At 39.5% G+C, this 16,891-nt stretch overlaps 1 protein-coding gene and 1 pseudogene across 2 annotated transcripts in view; one reads left to right on the plus strand and one right to left on the minus strand.

The window, feature by feature from the left end:
• Positions 1 to 16,891, plus strand: part of SLC45A2 (solute carrier family 45 member 2) — a 41,858-nt gene that overhangs the window by 12,714 nt on the left and 12,253 nt on the right. The window contains exon 3 of one of the 2 annotated variants that reach the window (XM_007961313.3): positions 10,258 to 10,583. The exons of the other annotated variant lie outside the window; for it this stretch is intronic. Within the exon in view, the coding sequence (XP_007959504.2) occupies positions 10,258 to 10,583 (326 nt within the window). The remainder of the gene's footprint in view (positions 1 to 10,257; positions 10,584 to 16,891) is intronic. 2 annotated transcript variants of the gene reach the window in all.
• On the minus strand, positions 1,962 to 3,739 carry LOC103215107 (26S proteasome regulatory subunit 10B-like; annotated as a pseudogene).

A 16,891-nucleotide genomic window follows, 5' to 3' on the forward strand; every position in this document is an offset into this window, starting at 1 on the left:
TTCCGCTTGAAACAAACATTTTCTGGCAAAGGCATGTTCAGTGTCAGGACCCATTTTGATTTTTCATCAACAGCAAAATATTATTCACCCAAGGAATCCAATCATCCCAGTAAATTGAAATTCTTTTTGTTTGTTTCAGGACTGTAGTTCTGACCCAGCATTTCCAAATGCTTCATAAATAAGTGTCCAAGGGTTCATTACCAAAATATTTCCCAGCATATTTCTGACATTTTTTGAGATTTTCTAGAGAAAAGACTGTACTGGCTCCTAGGGAGACATTTAATTCCTTTAGCTTCTGTCTTTCATATTTAAAGGCAACTCTACCCTCCTCCGTCCCTGGCATATGTGGTAGCCATGGTAGGTTTGGTGGGTCCACCCGCAACTTCTCACCACACAGATCCTTCACTGCTGGGTGCCCCTGAGGCTGTGGAATCCAGGGAGCTAACAGAGTGGTACTCACCAGGGTAGGCTGGAAATTCTTTTATACCCAGGGAGTCTAACCAAGCATATTTCTGCTGCTTGAACCCAAGACTTTACTGTTCTTAGCAGTGGGCTTTCTTGCTTGGCGGGAGGCTGGGATCAGGCATGACAGGAAAGGCCAGCCCTGTTCAGTTCCTGGTTCCTCCTATTCACTGCAGAGTAGCCTCAGCATTTCTGAACTTTCGTTCATTCACAGGCTTGCAAATCTCTACACCATGTTAGTTATTAACTGCCTTGCAAGGGTCACAGGCACAGCACAAGGAACCCTCTAAAAGGTTTAATCTAACCTAAAGAGATGAAACACCAAATGTTTATATTCACTTGATTTCCACTATCCCCACTATGGCTGCAAACATTTTATTTGTAATGACTCAGTGAGAAACTTGCCCCACTACATCTTTGGGAAAAGAATGGGTAACTTGTCAGGTATCAGCTTCTTTTAACTTTTGTTTTTTAATACTTCAAAGTATGCAGAAAAAATGTGAACATGCAACAAATGCTCTAAATAGCAAATGATTAAGGGCTAAGAAAAGAGTCTTAAAAATGAAATTGAAACATGGGACTCTTTGACTAAACCTTTTACACAGTGAAAAGGAGCCATTTCATGTGTGAGACTGTTTTAATCTTTTCTCATTTATGAATCATCTCTAGATGAGTGGTTTTGTTTCATCAAACAAAACCTTTGAAGTTCCACCCATGGTAGAGTTTCGCATCTCCTCATTCGGGCAACTTGGAAAGGATGTGGCCAGGGCAGAAACCAAGGATACAGGGATTTCAGCTTGTGGATAATAAGGGTGATTTATGCAATTTAGGGTGATTGAGTCTCCAAATTGCCATCTCTTTTCCATTCAAATGTGATCAACACAACTCTCAAAGAATCTCAAAGTCAGATTAGAGAAGCGGGAATCTGGGGGACTTTGTCCTCCCTCTTTCCTCTGCTCGAAAGTGCTTTCCCAGGTACCAATCGGCAATTGACTTTTGGCCTCCTTGCTTTGTTACTCTGATTACAGACACACACCCCCAGCCCTGACTCCCGTCACAGAGGTACCCATCATTACCTGACATGGTATTTTTTTTTCATTTATTTATTTTTGTAGATCTGAATCAAACAGATCTTATTCAACTTTTTAGAATGAGGAAAACAAATGATATAAAATAAGTCATAAAAAATGCTTTCTTATCCTACTACCTCAAACCATTTTCAAAGTCTTATAAAATGCTCACCTAGCAAATATGAAAAGCTTCAACACATTCTTCTTTTGTAACTTCTGCTGCAATAAATGAGATATTAGCAAACATACAAACTTCTTCCATATCAATCATAAAAGTTGGATTACTGAATTACTATATTAACTTGTATGATGTTACTCATATTTTTATTCATACACTTTTAATGAGATCATTGGCAATACATATATTATTTTCTTTAACTTTATTTTCACATTAAGCCAACGTCTGTTATATAGCCATCAAAAAGTAAATTACACAGGTTTATAGTCCAATTTAAGCTCTAGCGTCTTAGAATCAGCCACTTTCTAACCTTTCATGAAGCCTTCCTGTTTTGCAAAACCATGATCAGCATGAATTGCAAACATACCTGCTTCAGTACAAACATTTCTCAGGTCTCCTCCACTAAAGTCATCTGAAAACTTCACAATTGCTCCATAATCAATTTCACCATGCTTTGTAATGGGACTTGCATGGATTTTCAATATGTCTAACCTTGCTTGTTTGTTTGGCAAATCAATATGTATTTTTTTTTTCTATCTAATCTTCCTGGATGCAGCAAAGCAAGATCCAGGTCTGTTGGTAGCCATGATTATTTTAACTCTATGCAGAGTACCAAATCCATCCATTTGATTCAGTAACTCCAAAAAGTTATCCGAATCTCTTTGTCAGCTGAAGTACCCTTGGAAAACTGACAACCATCAATAGCATCTATTGCATCCATAAAAATGATGCATGGTGGATGGTCCCTGGCATAATTAAACATTTCTCTGATCCAATGAGCACTTTCACCAGCGTACTTGTCTACAATAGGACTAGATACAACCTTTAAGAAATTGCAGTCCTGGCCAGGCGTGGTGGCTCACACCTGTAATCCCAACACTGTGGGAAGCCAAGGTAGGTGGACCTGGATACCATGGTGAAACCCCATCTCTACAGAAGATACAAAAATTAGCTGGGAAACTGGGTGTGGTGGCTCACACCTGTAATTCCAGCACTTTGGGAGGCCAAGGTGGGTGGATTACCTGAGGTCAGGAGTTTGAGACCAGCCTGGCCAACGTGGTGAAATTCTGTCTGTACTAAAAATACGAAAATTAGCCAGGCATGGGGGTGTATGCCTGTAATCCCAGCTACTCAGGAGGCTGAGGCAGGAGAATCACTTGAACCCAGAAGGCGTAGGTTACAGTGAACCAAGATCATGCCACTGCACTCCAGCCTGGGCAACAGATGAGACTCCGTCTCAAAATAAATAAATAAAAATTAATTAATTAATTAATTAAAAATTAGCTGGGCGTGGTGGTGCACACCTGTGGTCTGAGCCACTCTGGAGGCTGAGGTGGGAGGATCACTTGAGCTGGGGAGGTGGAGGTTGCAGTGAGCCAAGATTGCGGTACTGCACTCCAGCCTGGACAATAAAGTGAGACCCTGTCTCCAAAAAAAAAAAAAAAAAAGGAAAAATATTGCAGTTCAGCTGGCTAACAATAGCTTGTGTGCCAAGAGTGTTTTTCCTGTTTATGGTGGTCCACATAACAAACAGCCTTTTGAAGGTATTATTCCTACATGCTGGAATAACTGGGTTTTTAAGTGGTAACCCCTCAATTCCTGCATCTATTCTGATAGCCCTCCAATCTCAGAATAAGAAACATCCCAGGATCCTCATGAGACATGCTATAAATCAGTGGCTCCACCTCTCTTGGTAAATATCTCATGATAGTTAGTGTAGTCCTATCCAGAGCAACTCTTGTTCCTGGCTTCAGCTACTTTTGGGAAGCTGTCGACAACAACTCTCAACATGTCTTGGTCCCTCTACAGCTTTAACAATGAATTGTTCTTCTGTTAATTGTTTAAGCACATTACTCACAATCTGCCCAACACTTTTTAGGGCCTTCAGATCATTTTCAGACTTTTCATATGGCTTGGTAAATTCTTTGAATTGTTCCCTTAGCTCCTCAAGATGGCCGTCCATCTCCATGCACTCCGGCAGCTTCTTGCAGTAGTCCTGAAACATCTTAACTCTAGGGTCTGCCATGATGAGAAGCGCCATTTCTTTACTGTTTGTTGTCTGTCTCTCTAACCATCATATAAGCTCCTCAAGTACAAGAACATTGTGTTTCCTGTTCATTGACCATTATCTTGAATAGTGCTTGAAATATAGAAGGCGATCAAAAACTATTGGTGGGATGGATATTCAATTTTAACATTCTCATTTTATCAATGATTAAGCTGTGTTGTTGAGAGGTAAAGTGTCTAACCCAAGGTCACACAGCTGGTTAGTAGTAGACTAGGGGCAAAATCAACCAACCAACCAACCAACAAGCCAGCCAACCAACCAGCTAACCAAAGATGTGGTTCATGAGTTAGTCTGGATTCCTCTAAAAGTTGTACCCCAGAGGTTTGTATACAGATGGTTTATTTGGGAAGGGATTCTAGAGAGCAAGAGTAAGGAAATGGTGGAGAGGAACAAGCCAAACAATAAGCATTACAGAGCTGGCTCTGAGGAGGCTTAGGAAGGGCACCAAAGAACTCTCCATGTAGGGGCTGAATGAGGGAAGATTAATCCAGTCTGTACTGACTGACTAAGGGTGGTACCATGGGTTTTGTAAGCCCTGAACCCCAGCTGTTTCTGTCTTCCCTCAGGTTAGGCACCATCTAGATGCATTTGTCCAGTGCAAAGCTGGCCAGAGCTGGCTTAGATTTGGTCACCGCAGCAGCTGCTGGAGCAAGGGAGTCAGGTGGGGACTGAGAAGATTTGCAGTGGCTCACAGGGGCTGTCTGACTCAACTGATAACTTCTAGTCCTGAGCTTTTTCATTTTAGCATTTGTGCTCCGTGCTCCTTGGTCACCACTAGGAGGAGTTAAAGCATTTTGCAAAATACTTCACAGTGTGCTGAGCCATTATAACTCAGAACTGGAAATATTAGTTCTGTAGACTTTAAGAAAGCTCAAGACAGCCATAAATGGTTCCAGAACGAGACCAATTAATGCCTGACCTCCTGCACAGCCTTTTCTTCCTGGAGTTCTTACTGCCTCCATGGGGTCTGACCTATCTTCTCTGCTCTTGGATCCCCCAAGCCTTCCAGGGGAAGGCTCCAACTCTAGCTAGGCCCGTCAAGCAGGCAGCAAGACCAACACTGCCTAAGGGATTTACCAATATGTGTGCACCCATCATGAATTCTCTGTCTAGCCTGGGAAGCCTGGTGCTTAAAGCACATTTCCTAATGAATCTACTCTCTATGGCTTTGCAGCCTAAGGACTTTTGGAACTCAGAAGCAAGACAAACCATTCTTATTTCTCTGCTCTGTACTATTACATCCTGTCCTCAAAGCAATGAGGCATCCTGGCCCAGCTTAAATGTGAAGGAAGGGACCAATGAGAGAAAGGGAACCAGGTTTAGAGGCAGGTGGATGGAAACAGTGAACAATATTTTAAACATATTATCTTAGCATCTTTGAAGAGAAAAGTTGCTTTGTAAACCTAAAGAAATATCAGATCAGCTTGTCTGGTCAAGCTCTTGTCTTTGACCAGAGCATATGTATCATTTTTTTTTTTTAATTTTAATTTTAAAATTTTTTTAGTTTTAATTTTTTTTTCTTTTCATTGGGAACACAACACATGTATCATTTTGACTGATTTTCCTGTACTCAGCCTCCAAGAGGGCAGAGGTCATGTCTGTCTTGCTCATTGATGTATCTCAAGTGTCTAGCACAGTTCCTGGTGAAGGTAGGTGCTCCAACAATTTCTATTGATAAACAAATGGGTCAAGGACAACACACACACACACACACACACAGAGAGAGAGAGAGAGAGAGAGAGAGAGAGAGAGAGAGAGAGAGAGAGAGAGAGAGTAGCTGGTACTTATGTTAACTGTCCAGGATTTAGTATGTACCTGCTGGGAATAGGTAGGAAGCATGAACCTAATCTGATACTTTCATTGCTATTTTTTTCAACATGTAGAAAAGAATCAGAACGACTTTCTCATGAACCCCATGGGAAGATGGGAGTTCTGTAGTCTGTCCTCCTTCAGAGGAAAGTAGCAAACAGCACATAACTAGCTCTCATGACTTGAGCTGTGTCAGCCCTGGTGCTGAGCTTGCTAAGCCACACACTGATGCCTGCAGGCAGTTACAGGCAGATGGTAGGTGCAGAGTTTGATTTAGATGGACTCTCTTGAGTTTCCTTTCATCCTTTAGATTTCTTGGTACTGACAGTTTCCCAGTTTCCCATTTTACCTATCATAGTTGTGGACTAAAGAACATTTTTTACATATTTCTATATATTTGGACTTCTTCCAGGATGTGCCATTGTTCAAGTTGCATCATTAGTTATGAAATATGACATCTGTCTTCTAAAGCCATTTATTCTCCTGAGTTTGACAATACAGACTGGCTTTGTGAGGAAGGAGCCAGCTGGACGACTTCTGGCCCTTCTTTGTAAAAGCTCGTTGTCTAATGTGACAGCAGATGTCCTCCAAACGCTCTGGCTTATGGCTTGCCCAATAGCCTGGTGATTGATTCCAGGGGCCTCAAAGAGGCTGATTTTGGCAGCAGAGGTAAATACACTCTGGATGTAGGTGTGGGAGGTGGTAAAATGGTAAAACTATCAGCCTTTATCATAGCACAGACAATTAGGTTTTGTTGGGGAGATTGTCTTTGAAGCTAAAACCCTTGGCTTAAGCAGAAGCAGCAAAAGAAAGGCCTTTAATGAATTCCTACAGCCCTCTACTGGCCCTCATCATATCTGAGGCAGCAAATAGATAAAGTTTAAATATTTTTTTCCATTGTCTTAATATTCTGTTAGGATAATTCCCCAGTGGCCCACTTTGTTTTCCTGGCATGTCCTGTTGTACTATTGTAACTTGCAGCTACAAGTACTTCAAAACAGTAGCTTTGGGACAAATAAGACAGATTTTCCTGTATTTTTTTTTTTACCCCCTTCCCTAAGATAAGAGAGTGCTAATAATTCTCTAAGTTATAGCATATGTCAAAGTTTTAAATTAACACATTAATAAAGGAACCAATGGGGAAGATATAAGAAGAGTTCCCCCAGGTTCTTGCAGGAAATGTGTGTGTGTGTGTGTTTGTGCGTGTGTGTGACTAGCAAAATAAAAAATGTTAGACTAAATATGAACCTGGTTAACCTTCTACAAGACAATAAAAGTATAACTCCTCTGTAATACTTTTGGAGTAATTTCCCTACCAGGCTACAAAAACCCTATTCATATCTGCAAACTACCTTACTTTTACAGGACTGCAAATCACTGTGCTTTATCAGTTATGAACTGTGGGTCAAATATCCTGTGACAACAAAGTACCATTTCTCAAGAAAGGAAACTAGTTGGAAACTGCTGTCACCTGGCCACTCAAAGAGTGATGCATTAAAGTTTAAGAAGGCTGCTCTAGAGGAATATTTTAAAAATCAAGCAGTTGCAATTTTTACACTTTCCATGTTTGAGATACATTTTACTTTCTTGATACTTGCCACATGCCACAATAGGGTCAGGGGTAAGCCCAGGTCTCAGCCCTCAGAATGATCCACTAGTTCTAATCACCGGGCCTAAAATGACTAAGTCTTTTCAGCAAGCTCCAGGCAGGCTGTCTTCAGCCAGTTCAGTGCAGTAGGTATCTTCTCCTGCTTCTAGGGGAGGCTCTGGAATTAGGGTTACTGTAGGAAGTCAGCAGGGAGCTCAGTTTGGGACCTGGTTCTGCCATGGTATGTACTAGGGCTTGACATGGATTATTTGCATTAATCCTCACTAAATTCAGATGAGGAGAGGCAGCACCACCCTCGTTTCTCAGAGAAGTGCCCAAGAGCATGTGACTAGAAAGCACAAAGATGGGAATGGAAATCAGGCACGATTCCAAATCCCTTCTTCCCTCTGTGTGGTCTTCCATCACAGAGCCACTAGAACTCATAGCTTTCTGATCTAATTCTTCCAATCTCCTCTTACCTCCAAAATTTTTTAATTCATTGATATATTGAACTCTTATAACCTTCATTGCTAATGAAGAGAAATCCTGTCAGATTTACTAATAATCGACATTACTTTGATACCATTAACTAGCACCAATAATCGACTCTTCGAAACTCCTTTATACTCTGAGTACGCAGCTCTGAGTTCTAGCTTATCATTTATTACCGTTTTGAAAGTAGCTTCTCCCATTATCTGCTTCTCCCACTTGAAACCACCTTCTGGGGAAAAAATAGGAAACTGTGTCTTGTTTATGTTTATATCCCCTGAAGTTAGTAGAGTCATTTACATATATTTAGTGCTTGATGCATGTTTATTGAACTAAACTAAACCAGTAGACGTGCAACTGCATTAGGAAACTTCCCAATTGTAGGACTCAATTGTCCAAATTAACCTCTAATATAAATCCATCATTATATGCGTATCCTTATTTTTTTCCCATAAAATAAAACTACCATTCCATTGCACAGTGGAGGATTTATTTCACATATCAATTCTTTCAAATGAGCAGGGTTTTCTGCTCTATATTCTTCCAACTGAGGCAACCAGTAATGCTCAGCTGAACAAAAATTTGAAAGATAGAGGCATAAGAGATAAGAGAATTGAATGGCAATATGAAACCCTTGATCTGTTTACAAATGATAGTTTCAAAAAAAGAATGTGTCTGTCATAAGGGTTGACTTAGGTCAGGGGTTCTAAACTAAGGGCCACTTTTCAACCTCCTTCCCTCAGAGATATTTGGCAATATCTAGAGACATTTTTGTTGTCATAATGGGTTGAGGAGCAGACTTAATACATTCTTATTGGTTGATTGCCTGGCTTGACGCATGACTTCTGATACCTTCTGCATCTCCACAATTGAATAGTCATTGTCTAATAATAACCAGAGGGACCGCAAATCCCAGAACATTCTTCTGAATCAGTCATAGAGTATGGCTGTTTCAGGACCTTCTTTTTCTCTCAAATTCTGGGCACTTCACCATCATCTGTCAATTTTCTGTTTATGTATATGCTCATCACACATAACTAGACCATAAATTTCTTTCTTCCAAAGACTGTATGTCTTACTTCACTGTGCCCCATGGGCCACAATTTCTTATAATTCTGCCTTAAAATACGTCAACATTCAGGACATGCTAAGGATGATTTATTTTTGGAATGCAATGATTAGATTGTTGATCCTCCATAAATAGTCTCCATGTTAAACTGAAACTAACCAGAATATGAAGTGACCAAAATCGTCTACTCTCTCACTAATTTGAATAAACTAGGAATCATGGTACTTGGCATTCAGGTTTGTGTTCTTGAGGTCAGGGTTTATGTAACTTTAGATGTTTAGGATTAGAGAGGAACTCCTTTAGTTCTATTTTCTTCCTTGATTCCCTAGCTTGTGAAGATATTGTACTTATCTGAGAAATAAAATAGAGACTTCACTCATACACACACACAAAAAAATCAAAAACAAAAATGAAAGCTGATCTGTTCAACTAGATAAATTGTGGTTGGTAGGCATGATGGGAGTTTGATGTTTAAAGAATTTTGACAGAAGGATCAGCCCTACATAAGTTTGTGACATATGTAGAGGATATGTCTGGCACTCAACTCTTTAATTCCCTTGACATCCTGTAGTATGTCCACTGTCCCCTCCCCCACCATGCTATCTTCCCACCTTTATCAGAAGTCACTAATGTCTGCACCAGAAGGAACATCTGAGGAACAGTTACTACTTTGGTGCTGAGTAATTTCTTGCCCATACCAGGAACACGTGTATTTTAAAACAGAAACTCAAAAAAGGAATAACTAATAATTGGATTTTAAATATCAGATAATTAGGGTGGGATAGATTTTGAGGAGCCTTTCCTCAGTATCCCTAAAGTGACACTATGTTTAAGCCTGAGAAGATAAACAAGCACCAAAAAGACCTCAGGTTGGAGTCCTGTGATATGAGAATAGGAGTTTTAAAAATTCATGTGTAAACTTTTGTTCTCATTATTTCCTGTTCCCAGCTATCAACTGGGAACAAGTACTTTTAGCTTCTAATAGAGGAAGAAAGACAGCTTTTGAGGGTGTTTGAACTTTGCAAGCTTACGTCATCCCAGGAAGCTTAATAATAGAGAAACTATAAGTCATTTAATTTTATTGCTGCCATAAATTGGTTTTCTTTGGGGCTTTTTCTGGTGAGAAATTTAAGTTCAAAAACAGTCTAGAGAATGCACTTTGGAAAGGTTACAGTATCTCTGATGGTAGCAATACTTAGTAAGTCCTTGCTATGTGTCTGGCCCCATCCTGAACACTTTCTATTTTCAAACCATGACCCTACGAGTAGGTTACTCTTCTACTATTACCTCCATGTTCTGGGTGAGGAAGCCCAAGGTCTCAGCAAGTAAATGCTAGAGCCAAAACTTGAATCCACATTGCCTGGGTGCATGTTTTTCAGCCTCTTGCTGTATTGCTTTTCCAATCATCTCCAGGCTGCCTCTGCTGTCTTCAGGGAGTTTTCCCACTGAAGGGGAGTGTCTATGCATGAGGAAAATGAACAATAATTTGCTAAATATGCTAACACAGCTTTTCTTGCTTTCCAGGTTTCGGAGGTGCCCTGGGTTACCTTTCGGGTGCTATAGACTGGGCCCATCTGGAACTGGGAAGACTGCTGGGTACAGAATTCCAGGTCATGTTCTTCTTCTCTGCATTGGTGCTCACTTTGTGTTTTATTGTTCATCTGTGCAGTATCTCTGAAGCCCCACTTACAGATGTTGCAAAGGGCATTCCCCCACAGCAAACCCCTCAGGACCCTCCATTGTCATCAGATGGAATGTACGAGTATGGTTCTATCGAGAAAGTTAAAAATGGTTATGTAAATCCAGAGCTGGCAATGCAGGGAGCAAAAAACAAAAATCATGCTGAACAGGTAAAGATGCAACATTTTTTTCTTTACATGGGAAAAATATTCTTGCTCTTTGTTCTCTTCTTTTTTAAAAAAATTCTTTGTTTTGTGTGTTTGTTTGATGTGAAGAGTTTCGTGGAGTCTAACTGAATTCCCAAATCCCCAGTAGCTATCATCCCTTGGAATTAAAATTTTACATGTCAAAGGAAAATGTCTGCATTTTCCTCTGGTCATCCTATCTCTTACTCCTCTCAGAGCATCCAAGCAAGGAAGATGAAGCCAGTTGAGAAAGGTTAGGCCACAAGAGAAGGCTAAAATCATCCTTAGGCCAGAAGAAATAGCCTCTTAGATTAGGATCATAAATTAGAATTTTTTTCCTCCAAATGGTAGCATCCTTGGGTTGGTGACTGAGTTGGGCATATTGAATTTACCTGTCATGAGTTGACTGGATATTTTAGTTCATTTTCAGTGAACTGCACAGTGAATTCATCAGCTTAAAATCTGAAATAAAACTCAACTAACTGCCAAAGAAATGAGACCACGTTCAGATGAAATGATCAGAGAAGAGACGAGAGCGAAGCTAAGCAATATAGTAGCTAATAATCCCATGGAACTATTTAAATTAAAATAAAAAGAAAATTAAAACTTCATTTCTTCAGTTGCTTTAGCTACGTTTCAAATGTTCAAAGGCCCCATAGGCTTATAGCTAAAATATAGGATGGTGCAGATGTAAGACATTCTCATCATTGTAGGAAGTTCTATTGGACAACACAGAGGAAGTAATTGCATTTTCCTTCAAGCTAAAATTGAATGCTAAAACCTCAGGGATATAGAACAAAGGATTCCTTGATTGACAAAAGGTTGTAGAAGACTTAAGTTCAAATATTGGTTCCTCTAGCTGCTGACCTGTGTTATTCATTCAATGAATCACAAATAACTACTTGCTATAGGGTAACCTAAAGATTAAGAGTGCAGTGTTTAAATCCTGGCTATACCATCTCTGGATTGCATGACTTTGGGCATTTACATTTCTGTTAAATGAGAAAATGATTCCATCTACCTACAAGGGTTTTGTGCAGGTTGCAGGGGCTAATCCATGTAAAGTTACTTACAGTGTTTGCTACCACATAGTAAGCTGTTGGGTTTAGGTCTTGTTATTATGACCCTGACAGTACACTGAGTGCTTTAAACACAAACAGGGGACACAAATCTGGACTCCAACAACTTTCAGACAAGCTCAGTAAATCTCACCTTCCTGTGAGGTCAGCTTCTCTTGTTGGCTTGGCCAGTCTATTTTCTAGGATTATTAGGATGTTCAACTAAGAAAAAACATGCAAAGACACTTTTTCAAACTTCACGTAAGTATATCAACACATTATAATCATTATTCATTTAACAAACAGCTTGGGGTACTGAGTATGTGCAAAGTGCTGTACTAGATATTTGGGGACCATAAAACTGACAAATGTCCAGTCTATATGCCCAAGAATTTATAGCCAAACAGGTGGCATAAGTCATTTATATCATGACTCATAATCCATGATAGAACATGGTAAATTCTATAGAAACAATGTATCAGTTCAGATCTTTTAAAAAGGCACCAAGGTAGGATTTGACATGTAAGAGATTCATTGGAGAAAACAGCATGAAAGATAAGGTGGAGAAAGTAGAAATAGGAAGGGAAAGTCTTCTTATCTTGATATAAGTCAAACACCTGTGAAAGGAGAAAGGAAAGGAAAGAAGATAGGGTAGGAAGACTCTCAGATGCAGTGAAGTTCCAAGAAAGCTTCACCCAGGCCAAATGGGAGTCCTCCAGCCAAAGTTGCTCCTTAGAGGAGTCCCAACTCTTGTAGGAACAGGCTAGCACTAATACCCCCTGTCTTGCTTAGTCACTATCTGGGAACAGCCAGGAAAAGGGTGACCTTGGCAGGAACAGGTACAGGAACAGAGTTCCTTGGCAGGAACAGGAGCAATGGATCCAGAAAGGCAGCATTCGGAGCTGTCGATCAACTGTGTTTTCTCCAGTAGGTGACCCAAATGGCACATTTCCAAGGTGGCCACAAATGGCATAATAACAGTTGCTTTTAGTTTTAAAGAGGGAAGGATTGTGCCTAAATAAATGGAGAAAGGCGTCATGGAGGTGATCGCCCCTGAGTTCTGCCTTGAATGATAGTTAGGATTTGAATAGATATTTTTGGGGAAAAATAATTCTGACAGAAGAGCATCAGCAAAGCCACAGATATAAAAAAATATTTTAAAAGCGTGAAGCATATTTGCAGAAAGTATAAGTGGTACTGTAGATCATAGAGTTTGTAACTTTAGAACTAAAGTTAAGAAAGCAAATTGGAGACAGATTTTGGATGCTTTTGAATGCCAGCATAATAACTAAAATCTTATTAGGTAGATGATGGAGGTCCATCAAAACTAGTGGGGCAGAGGACTCACTGATGTTAGCTTTTTTTTTTTTTTTTTTTGGTCTTTTTTTGTTTTTGCTATTAATCTGGCTGCTGACTACTGACTACAGGGAATAAAGAGGAGGGTGTATTTGGGTGAACAATAAGATTTCTTGGAATGGGTTGCACTGTGTGCATGCTTCATTCACTTGTACATTATTTTATTCATTCAATAGTTATTAGTTACCCTTGCCAGACCCAATGCTGAGCATCAGAAGACTGTAGTGAACACCAGAGCCCTTGTTCTACCCCATGGAGTTGTCACCTAGCAAAGCGTGCCTATGTGGTATTTTGTTTTCTTAATCAAAGTTTAATTTTTGAATAATTTTAGATTTACAAAAAAGTTGCAGATAGTAGAGAGAGTTCCTATCTATGCTTTACCAGCTTCTCTCTTATGTTAACGTCATAGACAACCATGTACATTTGTTAAAACTAAGAAATTAACACTGCTTCAGTACTGTTAGGTAAACAGCAGACTTATTTGAATTTCACCGTTTTTCTACTAATGTCCTTTTTTTTAAAAAAAATATTTCCATAGGTTATGGGGGAACAGGTGGTGGTTGGTTACATGAGTAAGTTCTTTAGTGGTGATTTGTGAGATTTTGGCACACTGCACCCAATTTGTAATCTTTTATCCCTCATCCCCTTTCCACCCTTACCCCCTGAGTCCCCAACATCCATTGTGTCACTCATGCCTTTGCATCCTCATAGCTTAGCTCCCACTTTTGACTAAGAACATACAATGTTTGGTTTTCCATTCCTGAGTTACTTCACTTAGAATAATATTCTTCAGTCTCATCTAGGTCACTGTGAATGCCATTAATTCATTCCTTTTATGGCTGAGTACTATTCCATCATATATATAAAAAATACTTGCACACTCATGTTTACAGCAGCACAGTTCGCAATTGCAAAAACGTGGAACCAACCTAAATGCCCATCAAAGAGTGAATAAAAAACTGCGATATATATATATGTGTATATATATACACACACACATATATATATGTCACAAGAATGACAATAATAAAAAAAATAGATGTTGGCCTAGATGCAGTGAACAGGGGACACTTCTACACTGCTGGTGGAGATGTAAACTTGTACAACCACTACGGAAAACAGTGTGGCGATTCCTTAAAGAACTGAAAGGTATCTCATTGTGGTTTTGATTTGCATTTCTCTGATGGTCATCTCACATCAGTTAGAATGGCAATCATTAAAAAGTCAGGAAACAACAGGTGCTGGAGAGGATATGGAGAAATAGGAACACTTTTACACTGTTGGTGGGACTGTAAACTAGTTCAGCCGTTGTGGAGGACAGTGTAGCATTTCCTCAAGGATCTAGAACTAGAAATACCATTTGACCCAGCCATCCCATTACTGGAGATATACCCAAAGGATTACAAATCGTGCTCTATAAAAACACATGCACACGTATGTTTATTGTGGCACTATCCACAATAGCAAAGACTTGGAACAACCCAAATGCCCATCAGTGATAGCCTGGATAAAGAAAATGTGGCACATATACACCATGGAATACTATGCAGTCATAAGAAAGGATGAGTTCATGTCCTTTGTAGGGACATGGATGAAGCTGGAAACCATCATTCTCAGCAAACTATTGCAAGAACAGAAAACCAAACACTGCATGTTCTCACCTGGGAATTGAACAATGAGAACACTTGGACACAGGAAGGGGAACATCATACACCAGGGCCTATTGTGGGGTGGGGTGCTGGGGGAGGGATAGCATTAGGAGATATACCTAATGTAAATGTCGAGTTAATGGGTGCAGCACACCAGCATGGCACACGTATACATATGTAACAAACCTGCACGTTGTGAACATGTACCCTAGAACTTAAAGTACAATAAAAAAAGAAAAAAAAAAAAGAACTGAAAGTAGAACTACCATTTGATCCAGCTATCCCATTTCTGGTAATATCCTTTTTCTGATCCAATCTAGGATACCACATTACATTTAGCTAAGTGGTTTACAAAACTAAAAACTGTACTTTATTTTAATGGTATTTTAGGGATTTTTTTTTTTCTTTTGCTATGTATAGTCAGTAGAAAATCTCATTTTTTTGTATTCAGTTATGTATATAAATAAAAGCAATACATCTTAGCTGTTAGTTATAAAATTCTGTAAGTAGTTTTTCCTTGAGATCAAGCGCTTCCTACAGTATTGTTTACTCTGTTCATTTGCTTAGCATTTTTCCAAAATAAATGCAAAAGTAAACTTCGACACTGCTTATGTTTGAATTGGCAAAATGGTTGAGTATGAACTGCTGAAAGAAGGCCTCATTCTATCCCCGTGACTGCCTTGGAGTTGAGTTGCCACAGCACATCAACCTGCCTCTCCCCATGCCACTTGATAGGAGAATGCAGTTGAAGAGAATAATCTATTCATCTGATTCCAACAGTAGCTCCTATTTTAGGATGAGTGCAGTGTTTTCCATAACTATAAGAGTGCAAGGAGGAACTATGAGGTCATTGGGATAAAGCCTTCATTTTATCTCGATCACACAAGTAGAGAAAATATGAGATTTTAGGTCTCCTAATGCCTAGACTCAACCCTTTTTCCCGACACCAGGCTGCTTGGTGGGTAATACCTATACTCCTTGCCCCTCCTTCACCAACAAACCAGAACTCTAAGATTCCTAGTTGGACTGGAGCCCTTTGTGCATTTATGCAGGACAGCCAGAGAATCATGGAATATCTATATGATAAAATTCATGCAGTCATTAAAAATGTATGTTTCTGAAGATTTAATAAAAATATATCAGGTAAAATATACATTACATATACAAAACAATCTTTATTTTGGGAGAAAACAAAGCTGCATACATAGAGGAAAAATGGAAAGGAAATATACCAAAAATGAAAAGTCCGGATGATAGGCTCACAGGAAGCTTTAGTTTTCTATTTTTAAATTCTGCAATACATCCAAAATTTCTATAATAGATAAAAAATAAGGAAAAAAGTAATCAAATAATGTGAAAGCAAAAATTTTAAAATAATGTGGTGGTTTGGGGAACAAAACAAGATGGGGTTTTACTAAAGGTAAGTATATACGTGATAACAGATAACACCCTGATAGGTTATCTGCCTCTTTGATGTCCCCTTAGACAGACTGGGACTCCCCCTCCAAGAGTTGCATAGACAGGTGTTGTCTCATCCACTCAGAGGCTACTGTGAGGATCAAATGAAATCAACTGAGTGGAAGCCTTTTGAAAGGCATGGAACTCCCACACGAATACAAAAATAAATACAACAGATACAGTGAACTTTCTAGTAGGGGCCACATAAAACATTTTGTAGGCTCTGAATGATTTCGTTATTTGGTTTAAAAAACAAATTGAGACCAGTGCAGTGGCTCATTCTTGTAGTCCCAGCAACTCATGAGGCCGAGGTGGGAGGATCCATTGAGCCCAATTGTTTGATGCTGCAGTGAGCTGTGATCATGCCACTGCACACTTATTGGAGCAACAGAGTGAGACCCCGCCTCTAAAAATATAAATAAATAAGCAAATAAAATAAGACAAAAAGATAAAGTAAGAATAAAGCACAGAGTAATACATCTTACTTTCAAAGCCATGGATTCGCACTTCTCTTCCAAATGTATGCCCTGGGAGGTCTCCAGTTAAGCAAAAGAAATCTGCACGTTTCCAGGGTCAGGGCCAAGGCTGCAGGGCTGTTATTGCTTGCCAAAGACATTGCTTTCCAAAATAAGGGTGGCTGTGTAATTTTAGAATAAATTTTTCTTTTTTAATGGCAAGAGGGCTGAATTATTTCATGAGTTTAAACCAGATCTCATAAAATCTATCTCCAATTCCTCCATGCCATCAGTTGCTCCCTTTAACATTTAAATAG

The sequence above is a fragment of the Chlorocebus sabaeus genome, chromosome 4, assembly GCF_047675955.1.
Source record: "Chlorocebus sabaeus isolate Y175 chromosome 4, mChlSab1.0.hap1, whole genome shotgun sequence".
Taxonomy (NCBI): Eukaryota; Metazoa; Chordata; class Mammalia; order Primates; family Cercopithecidae; genus Chlorocebus; species Chlorocebus sabaeus.